We start from the raw sequence: 11,274 nt of genomic DNA, 5'->3' as shown, positions 1-11,274 counted from the left end.
ATCAGATTTTGTTTACTGTACACCATTTTAAGAAGTTGGCTGGCTGACATTTTTGAAGTGTACACTGCCCTAATCTGATCTCACGGAATGACTAAATTCTATCCTTTGGTGACCTCATTCTATTGATGAAGGCTGTAGTAAAGAATAGCTATAAAAATCCATCTTATATCCACACCTCCCAAAGGAGGGCAAGCACCTCACTTACTCCCTCCTTCGGGGTCTGGCAATCCCCCAGTACACTGCAGCTCTGCTCTAACACTTTGCTGAGAGAAGACAGATTACTATTAGCTAAGGGGGCAGGGGAAGGTTGGAAGAGCTGCATGGCTTGCACCTTGCCCCCCAAGGGCTACAACAGATGGCAAAATGGTCCCAGCTTTGGGGAAAGGTAGGTGAAACATGACAAGGCTGGAAAGCACACTGGCCTGAAAACAAGACTGTTACTATGCAATAGCAGCATCATGCTATTATTCCAGTACAGTTCTGCATATCACTCCTCAACACTTACCAAGACACACATGCTCCTAGCAACTGAAACTGCAACAAAATATAGCCTAGACTCTAAATAACTTCCAAGAAGCCACCCACAAAACAGACCTCCTACCAGACTGTTAAACTAGTGCAAGGACCAGCAATTCACATGATCCTGACTGCAGCTAAAACTCCAAAGTAGCTACTGAGCCTTTTACCCTGTAAGCTTCTTTTTAAGTTCCAATCACTTCAAGTCCACTGAAATATAACGTATAAAATGAACAAGCTTAATTACATCACAAAAACAAGTCATCACTACTTTGTTTGCTTTTACTTGAATTTATTTAAATAGGATAAGTCTACTTAAAAGACAACTCTTTACATACAAAATGTACATTACGTTAAAGTTTGCTGTACTCAAGTACAAAAACTGCACAAGTGTTTAGTAAAAGGGAAACAGCACACAATATTTCAAAACACATTCTTACCATTTTACAGCATTCGAGAAGTGCCTTTTATGTCATAACAGGGAATGGAGAACTTCTGTCAGTCATGAATTAAGCTACAGTTTTTGGTTTCAATATTAACCAATGTTAAAAATGTAAACAAGCTTTCAGATCACTACTGACAGCTTCTTTTAGTGAGTTAACTAAGTGGATTCAGAATTTGATTATGGTTTTGTTTTACTAAGGCTGGGAGCATTATTATTATTTACCATCCATACGTAAAATGTATCTAAACTGGCTTCACCCTGAGCCACTGAGATTTCATAAAAATGTTTCCATCAACTTAACTGGACTTCTGCCTTATAAGACACTACAAATAATCCAGATGAAACACCAAATTTCACAGAAAACCAACATCCATGTTAAATTATCAAAGGAAGGGAAAACAGGTTGTTTTGTGTTTTGTGGGTTTTTTGGTTTTTTTTCCTCCAAAGAGTTTAACTACATACACTAATGCTTTCAAGGTGATACTTTGCCTTCCTACCCCTGTCCCTCACCAACTGTTAGTAAGTTGAGAAAGCACTGGCCTGCATTCCACAGGTTTTCTCCATATTTTATAAGCATGATTGTAACTAGGAAAACAAGCAAATTTGCTATATCGGCACATTTTTACACTTATTCATGTATAAAGTATGCCGGGGTATTCAAGAGAACACGGCACTAATCCATTCACTACTTCCTCTCAAAGATTCCTATCAAACAGTCTAATAACATACTTCCATCTGTGCATTTCTTATTTCATATGTCAATAAGAGAAACTTCAATTTGAAGTAATGCTGTTAAATAGTTCATCTGTTATTACCAACCTAACATGCACTGTAAATTCTACACTCCTGTTCTGTGCAACGAAAAGGAAAGAAATTTTGTCTCAGACTATCTTATCAGCAGAATGGTCAGTTTTCTCATCTAAATTAATTACTTTTTTGAAGCCAAGAAGGCTCTTGGGATCACTCTGAATCTCAACAGCTATTTTAACTATTTAACCAGAAGTGGAACAAAACTGAATCTTACTGAAACAAATTTTAAAAACCCCATATTTATATGTGTGAATCATAGGGACATGCAGGAGATGAACCATAATAATCTTGAAAACTAAAAGTGGAGGGTTTAGTATATTGTAACATCACCAGCTTTTAAAGAAGTAATGAACTACTTGGTGTACAAGAGTAGACACTCTTAAGGTGACTGATGATAATGACTCCAGCTTTAGAAGAGGGAACTTTCAACCTTGTTAAAATTTCACAGCAACCTGAATCCCTGTGAGGTTTAAAAAGAATTGTACTTAAACTGTTTAAATATGACTTATCTGTTTGAAAATATGGAAGTAACATTTATATTTTAAGCCCCATTGGCTACTTCATGGCCATGTAACATGCTGGATTTTCTTCTTTGCTTCCGTAGGCTTTAGGTCATTCTGGAATACAAGAAAATATATAAATAAGTATGCACAAGTAGAAGTTAGTAATTAACCTGCAATATTCAAAGCTAGTACTTCACTATTGCTGTACTCAGCTACATGCTACTACAACAGGTTTCTATTGCCATCTTGTGGAGAAAGTTAAATATCACAGAACTTCTCTGGAGAAGATAAAAATAAAGCCAACGAATGTAACTACCTGCAAATCATATATGTTTTTTCTTAATCCTACAATTAGTTATGCAAAAATGTCTTTCAATTATGTAGCTTAGAAACAGGTACATGTTGGAGTTTCAAAACATATTTCTAAAGTTATTTCAGATTGCCTTCTTAAAAGACTTGTTGCAATGGGATTGTACAAGAAAAGAGCTAACACACAACCAGGAAACCAATTTACTTTTGTCAAATAGTAAAAATGTTAGAAAAAGAGAAGGAATAGTTGGTCTTCCTTTGTAATGACATGTATAAAAAAGTGAAATAATTGCCAAAGCCTCAGAGGAACTCATATTTCAAGCCCTGTCCCAAGAAACCAGGAAAAAAGCAAGCAAGCCCAAAGTAAAACAATGGGAGATTGAAGTGGTGAAATAATTACATTTCACCATGTAAAATAAGAAAAAAAATCTGAGAAATTAGAGCTTTAATAGTTCACACAAGCAGAATAAAAACAGATATACGAGTTTTCAAGAACATTCTGCAACAGACTGGTTTAGGGAGCACAATCTATAGATTTCTCGTCTCATTAAGAGTTTCAGCATTAGTTTATTTGTAGCGATCCTGGATTGCAACCTCTGAAAGGTTTAAGGGAATTAGACCCAAAGATCAGAGGGATAGTCCTGTGCTATTCAGTACGAGAACTTCAGTTTTTCTTGAAAGTCAAAGGACAGTCATTGGCTTGAAAAGGCAATTGTCATTACTGTCATTATACTAAAAATACATCAGGCTTTACAGTCCGCAGCCATCTGCCAAGTATACTGATTCTTCCTGGCTGCATCACTTAGTATTCAGTACAAAGTTCTTTAATCTCAGACAGTAAAGTAACATCCATACAACACACTTGCCTAACTTCAAACGTGTCTGACCGACATCAGCCAAGGAATGACTGAACTTACTGGTATTAACTTGAACAATATAAACTGTGGCTAAGCTAGAAAGTCAAGTGTCAGAAGCCATAGCTTTTGAGTGTCAGTTATACAGCGTCACTTAGAAGTGTTCATCATTGTGTCTACAAAACATTTAAATTAAATATAAAGAACCTGTGAGGTGTATACTAAACAAATTTCAAAACCTCTGTAGGTTCAGATCTGACCAATACTTGGAAGAGTTCTAAATACCAAAATGCTCCTTGCTCACTGCCAAGCCCTCAAAGGCTGATCACACCTTTGTCAAAAATAACCACTGTTCTGTGGTTCTCCCCAACTGGCAGCTACATTCAGCACAATTACCTACACTTTCAAAGATATGCCCTCCTGAATTCGTATATCCTGCCTTAGCAATTCTCTCATCACTTCAGCTCATCAGCATCATTCTGCACCCATCTGTAGTGCAGTTCCCTTCTCTACATTAGTTTGCAGCTGAATCTAATCTTGCAGAAAGAAGATAACTATTTACCTTAACAGTTAACAGTTCAGTTATCAGTCTTTGCTTGGGAACAGCACCCAAGTTCAAGATCTCAGCATGTCTTTCTCATTGTCTCACAGAAGCCCAAGTACCTGGTTAAGATCACCATGGCTCAAAATGATAACTCGACCTTTGGCCTCTCACTTCAACTATAGTATGGTTTGTTGTTATGGCTTCTCGTTCAGACCCAGCTCTCCAGATTTTCACATTCAGTTCCTTCCTCCAGCCTGCCAATTCCTATGTGAGATTTAAGACAGATGGCATTCTTCCTCTAAGGATATATTCTATAGCTCTCAGCATCTCACTTCAGTTCCTGTAACATCTCTTCCTTCACTTTGACAAATGAAAGCTTGTCCTACTCAACCATCTAAGTGTAATTGTTACAAATGTTAACATTCCATTTTTTTCTTCCTTACTACAGAAAACAGACCACTTGTCCTCCCTTTAAGGCTGTTCATGTTGTTCTGTAATACCTGTTCTCTCTCTCAGACCTACCAGTAGGATTATTTTGTTAGTGTTTTATTTGACTGCTACCACCTTAAATATTACCTACTCACTCACTTTAAAATTACACGCATGTTTTCTACAAAGCTGCCTCTCACACAGAAGTTGCCCATGAACAAGCATAAAGCACTTCATTTCTTTCCTTCTCATCTTTCCCAAACCAGCTACTCTTTTGCCTGTTTCTAAATAAAGACTCTACTATTACTCCGAAATAAAATAATCGTGGAAACTCTTACAAGGGTCTACCTTTGGCTCCTGCAAGTTTCAATTAAAAAAAAACAAAAAACACCCACAACTGCAAAATAAGACACTTAACATACATACCGGCAAATCAGATTCTTCTTTTGGAACAGCTCTCTTTAGCTTCACAACAGTAGTTCCTGCTACTGGAGACAAAGGGTACACCTTCAGACTAGCCAATACACTGCTGTTAGTCTTTGAAATATTGTTCTGCTTAGTCTCATTATTCCTCATTCCCAGCTTATCATCCTCTGATAAACTGGAGGCTGAAATGTATGTTGAGGCATTTGAAGGAACTGATAATCTTCTAACGGTGTTGATGGTGCTTCCAGCTGGAGGAGGTTTTAGGCGATCGGCAGCTCCGTTCTCCGTCTTCTTCACCTTTATGCTTGTACTTGTTGAATTGCCATCAAACACAATTAATGGCCGTTTCCTTAAACCTTCTGTTGTTGTAACACTGAAAATACAAATTGTAAAATTCTCAGAAACACAAGCTAGACGATCCAAAAATAGCATACCCAATACATGAGTAGTGAAAATGAGTTTAATCTTGCCTAAAGCAAAAATATATCCCAAAATACTAACCTTAAACTCTTAGCTGCTCCAAACTTAGGCAACAGAAATTGCTTCCAAAATCTGAAGGGGGGAGGGGGACAGGAAGTTCTGTGAAAAACAGTGTTCAGCAGGGAGGGTTGTGTGAGGAACTTCCTAGGCAGACAGTTACAACTGTGTGCTTATACCACTGTAGCTATTCCAGAGTAACTAAAGAGATAATAGCTGCTAAGTATTTCAGAAGGTGAATAGTTGAGAAAGCGTGTGCCACCTTACCTACAAGAACAGCATCTAATATTCTGATGCTTCTAGATCTCCCTGTTTCCACTCTGAATCAAAACCATAATGTTAAGACAGTCTAAAAGACTGTGAGACAAGGAATAAAAACATTAAGCAAAAAAAGCATACCTGTTTTTGAAATAAGCTATCTTTGAACAGGAACACTAAACGGATTTCATGAGTTGGGTTTTTTTTTAATAGTTTGTGCCTTTAAGCCTGTGTGTAGTCAGAGCTGGCCAATTTAATAACAAGTGATAAATGAAAGAGGAATACTATCAAGCTAATATCAAAACAGTAGTATCAGAAAACATCCAGACTGACAAAAAATAAAGCAGAAAGTTATCACAGCTCACTCTACATGAATTCAAAGGTTTTAAAAAGCATTGGTCGGGAATGACAAAGAGAAAGTGCTTGGAAAGCGCAGATCTAACAAATAAAAAAACATTAAGTTATATAATATTCCTGTTCAGAAACTTCAGTTTTCAGTACACACTTACTGTTTCATCATCTCATATTAAACACAGGAATAAAAGTTGAACTATAGTGTTTTCAACAATGAAATGTATTTGTTAATTTGTAATTACTTTTACAATATTGATGTTGGGTTTCTTTAAAATAAGCCACAAGCAGAGACTCCATTTGTTTACTTGGAACAACATTAGATTAATAGCTGCTGATAAGCCTCACATATTAAGAAATTACATGTCGCTTGTACAATTTCTGTCAAGATCAGGGGTTTCTTTAAAAAAAAAATTAAAGGAGTCACAATTTAAGAGCTCAGAGAGCAAGAGAAAGTTCGGCTCTTATTCAGATTTGCTTCTACATTACTATCTGTTCACAACAACATATGTCACATAATCCTCTTTTTCTTTTAATTGGGTTCCCGGAACTGATAGAGACAAAGAAAGACCTTTAATTCATTTGGGACTTGTTTGTCAAGAGATCAGACACAACTGATGTCTGTACTACAGTAGAAGCAGTTTCTGGGAGAGCTTCTACAAAATGAGATTAGCTTCGAACACCAGAACTGTTCAGCCAGGCACGTTGTTTCAGTTAAATACTACTGAAATAACAGTAATATATAACACATCCATTAAATTAAGGAGCATAACTTCACTTGAAAAGCCTAAAAAGCTGAACATACTTTGGCTTTGTCCGAGAATTTATTCAACGCTCCTGACAAGGTACACGTTCCCTCAGCAACCTTTTTAGAAAGCTAGTTTACAAACTATGTGAAAGAAAAGATTTTTATACCTTTTTTCAGTCACCTTCCTTAATACAAGTCTGCTTTCCCTATGGGGATGATTTTTTTTTTTAATTCAGCTTGGTGAAGACTGGCAAGTTAGGAACTAACTGCAGTTCTAGAAGGACTGTTACCTATTCTAAACTGAATTTTACAACTGTAGCTCTTGTACAAATGAACACATGCTACAATAAAGATAACATTCCCAGGGAAACACTTTGGGAAACTTCCAAAAGAAATTTGGATGCTGTACCATCAAGAGCTGTCACATCTTATTTTTAGATGCATGGCTCACAGAAGAACATAGAACCTTGGATGCCACATTCACTTTCTTCATATAAAGCACAGGCAGCTTAGAAACTTCAGAGTAGGACTCGTATTAGCCAGCACTCTTCTGAGGGAGAACACTGACGCTAGCTGACAGCTGAAAAGAACCATTTTAGGACTGTGTCCCCTCCTGCAGGACACTCTCTGTGAAGCCTAGATTTCAGTACGCATTCTAGAGAACTGTTCTAGCCACACCTTGGGCCGGGCTGGACAGAGGGCATGTTCTAATCCTTCTGTTTACTTTGTAGCACATGGTAAAGAATACAGGATTTACTAGAGGAAGCAAAAACTTCTCTACATGAGCAATCTGAGATTCCACTGTTTCACCGATTACTCAGGTAGTCAGCATGGCCCCTGAGAAATTCCCAATTATGAGGACAATTTAATGAAAAATGCTCCTATTCTTGTCTAGCTTAGCCTGGTACTTAACATAGCACCCTAAAACCAGAGAAAAGTGTAGATTTTACCTCCCATCCCCTGAGTATCCTAAATATTCATCTGTTACCAAAACAGCCCTGCCAAGAAGGACTTGGGAGTACTGGCGGATGAAAAGCTGGACATGAGCCAGCAATGTGCGCTCACAGCCCAGAAGGCCAACCGTATCCTGGGCTGCATCCAAAGCAGTGCGGCCAGCAGGTCGAGGGAGGTGATTCTGCCCCTCTACTCTGGTGACACTCCACCTGAAGTCCTGAGTCCAGATCTGGAGCCCTCAGCACAGAAAAGACATGAACGTGTTAGAGCAGGTCCAGAGGAGAGCCACAAAAATGATCAGATGAGTGGAACACCTCTGTTGTGAGGACAGGATGAGAGAGTTAAGGTTGTTCAGCCTGGAGAAGAGAAGGCTCTGGGGAGACCTTCTTGCAGCCTTTGAGTAGTTAAAGGGGGCATCTAAGAAAGATGGGGACTGACTTTTTATCAGCGATAGAACAAGGGGTAATGGTTTTAAACTAAAACAGGGTAGATTTAGACTAGACATAAGGAAGAAATTTTTCACACGGAGGATGGTGAAACACTGGCACAGGTTGCCCAGAGAGGTAGTGGATGCCCCATCCCTGGCAACATTCCAGGTCAGGTTGGACGGGGCTCTGAGCAATGTGATCTAGTTGAAGATGTCCCTGCTCATTCCAGGGGGGATGGACTAGATGACCTTGAAAGACACCTTCCAGCCCAAACCATTCTATGAAAAGAAGCACTATAAGCTAGATACCATTAATGACATTTGGACGACAAAAAAGTATTATCTTCCTCTTTTTCCCGTTATTGCAGTATTAGAGTCTAACACTTCTGACACAGAAGACCTGACATGGCAATTCTCTGTAAACTGTAACAATGTCCAATATACAAGTTTCATTAATCAGGCAAACAAAGCTTAAACTAAATGCATAGTCCTAAATTCTCCAGGTCTAGCCTAATAAAAGCTAAATTACCTTTTATTCTGACTTTTCAACTCATTTTGCTGCCTTTTCTTTTCCATCATTTTCCCCCATCTACTTTTTGGTAAGTCACGCTGAGGCAGAGGAATGGCATGTTGAATATAGAGATCAGTTAGATCATCTTTGTCCATCTTTACCTCATTTTTGACTAGTATATTCTTCTGTGGGGAACAGGAAAAAAGGTTATTATTATGACAAATTCAAAGCACAAGCATCTTAGTGGCATAACTGCTTTTTTCAAAAGCCACTTTAAGGTAGCATATTGGGCATAAATGCCAGGTTTTCAGAAGTGAGGGGGCTTGCAGGGCTGACCAGTGTGGAGAGGCCATGAACTGCCTTGTGCCAGCGACAGCCTGGTCTCATGCCTTCCTACTGTCAACTTGTCTCCCGTGTGGATTCCACTCAGTCCCTCCCTTCAGTGAGGCAATGGGAAAGGCGGATGTTTGAGTCAGTGCATAATTGTTTCTTTTGCCACTACCCACAAGTGCATCTCTTCACATATCTCAGGTGCCTCTTCCTGTGTATCCTTTTGTGTCTCCTAACTCTGGTGGCTGCTGCTCTTTGTTAACTGCATTTGAGCACAAGTGCTATCAGTTCCTCTGCTTGAAATTTTGATGTGTGATGGGTTGTTTTCATCAGTGTCAAAGACAGCTGGATCCAGCTGTGACCAGTAGTAGGCAGTTCATCACCTTTTCCCTCACAGATCAACTCTGCAGCCCCTCTCCATCCAAAACCCTGCAATTTTTCCCAATAAAAATAGTAGCAAAAAAGAAGGAAAAAGTTATGATAGACATACTGTTGATGACTGCTGTATTCATGCACTCTTAAACACACTTCCCTGAATCCAACTGCAATACCAGAACTCTTCTTCACACTTCCAAAAAACAGGCAACTAGAACACAGCACATTTCAGACTTACAGACATAGAGCTGTGCCTCCTTCCCCAATTCCCAAAGAATGAGTAGCAAAAGGAGATTTCTAGTATCTGTCAGTTACAACAGAACACCAGTTTTCTTTCTAATCATGTATAGAGTTGTGAAAACAAAACTTCTTTGTACCTCCTGCCAAACTTATTAAAAGAGATAAAAACCCACTAACTTCCTACAAACCGGAGGTCACTGAAATCAGGTCAAGTCTCTGCCACTACTGGTTTTGGCAACACTTTATGACTTCTGATGTAGGCCTAAAACCTGTACCTTTTTTGTCCACATAAACTGGATGGACAAGAACATCCAAAAATTCAGTGAGGTCATACAAAAACCTAAAACTTTGATTAGTATTGTTTCACGCACCTAGCATTTTTCAGGCAAGGCAGCAACAAGTATTCCAAATCACATCAACTGAAGCTCCAAACAAAGAATTGTTTATAACTCACTTTCAGACTTTTTTCAATTATGCATACTTAAGCATTAGCTTGACCGATTATGTAGGATGCATTTCCTTGATTCACTGGGTATGGATGTGGCAACTTTAATAAAGGCCATCTTTCCACATACAGTTTTACTAGATGCAAACACTGCCTCACAGACCTGCTGATTTGGGCAAATTCCTCTTTAGCAGCTACAGTGGCAGTGTTCAAACACAGCCCCTTTGCAAACACAGAGACATCTGTCACACTACAGGCCTCCTCTAGGCAAGTACGTAGCCTACAGAGGATGGACTTGGGCTTTGTTTGTTAGGGTTTTTTTTCGCCTTGAATCCTTCTTGCCCACCCGTTAAGGGCAGTACAAAGGCTGGAAACCGTAGGAGGACTGGGAGGAAGCTTCCCGTGTAGGTGATGGAGGATAGGAGTTTCCCTGCAGAGTAAAGCGGAGAAACAGAGAGAGCGGATGTAACGCGGAGGGGGAACAGGACAACAAGCAGGGCCGCAGGCCCGGAAAGCCTCCCTTCCCGCCGGGCGGGGCAGGCGCCGCACCCCCCGCCCCGCCCCGCCCCGCCTCGCCTCAGGGGCCGGCTGGCTCCCCGGCAGCGCCTGGGCGCACCTGCTCCAGCGTGAGCAGCAGGAACTCCTCGGAGAGCAGCTCCGGGTGCAGCAGCAGATCCGAGTCCGGGCGCCCCGAGCCCCGCTCCTCCTTGCCGCCACCGCGCGCAAGACCCCTTCCCTGCGCCGCCATCTTCTTCCCCCGGCGACCCCTTTCCGGCCTCCCACAATGCCGCGCGGGGCGGGGTGTGCGGGAAGTGACGCGCGCCGCGGGACGCCAGGCGGGGTGGGGACGTGCGTTCGTGCTTTTACCGTGGGTAAATGCGTGTGGCGGAGGCGTTCTGGCAGGCTCCTTATCGTGGAGGGGCTGGGAACGGGCTTCCAGAGTAGCCGGTCCACGCCAAGCGCTGCTTTGGCGTCAGGTGCTGGAGCGGGAAGCGTTCCGTGACGTGGGCAGCCTGGCTCGGGGACAGCAAGAGCTGTCCCTCCCGGCGCGGCTTGGCTTCTCGGGGCAGGGGCGGCGAGCGGGTGGGAAGGAGCCTCTCACCGCCGGTGAGGGGCGGCCCTCCCCCGGCCGAGACGGTTGGGTCGGCAGAACACATCTGTTCGGTTAGCGCTCCGTCAGCGCGCAGCAGTACGAAACGGTTTTGAGCAGCTAGACGCGGAGGCCTTGCCACCGAATTAAACCGGATCTAAAGCTCAGCCCATGAAACGGGATAACACTTCTTCATCTGCAGTAACAGAAGTCGCTTCGTAATTCCGAAGTA

At 41.2% G+C, this 11,274-nt stretch overlaps 1 protein-coding gene across 1 annotated transcript; it reads right to left on the bottom strand.

The window, feature by feature from the left end:
• Nucleotides 1-2,331: 2,331 nt before the first annotated feature.
• On the bottom strand, nt 2,332-10,700 carry LOC309409320 (ashwin; the record flags this gene model as incomplete). Its single annotated transcript, XM_082005455.1, has 4 exons — nt 2,332-2,388; nt 4,837-5,209; nt 8,581-8,747; nt 10,569-10,700. 4 exons carry the CDS (start codon nt 10,698-10,700, stop codon nt 2,332-2,334), a joined length of 729 nt encoding a protein of 242 aa, XP_081861581.1.
• Between the last annotated feature and the right edge of the window lie 574 nt (nt 10,701-11,274).

The sequence above is a fragment of the Phaethon aethereus genome (genome assembly GCF_964289735.1).
Source record: "Phaethon aethereus genome assembly, chromosome: 1".
NCBI lineage: Eukaryota > Metazoa > Chordata > Aves > Phaethontiformes > Phaethontidae > Phaethon > Phaethon aethereus.
The sequence above is the reverse complement of the archived record's forward strand: the minus strand, read 5'-3'. Positions and strand labels throughout refer to the sequence as shown.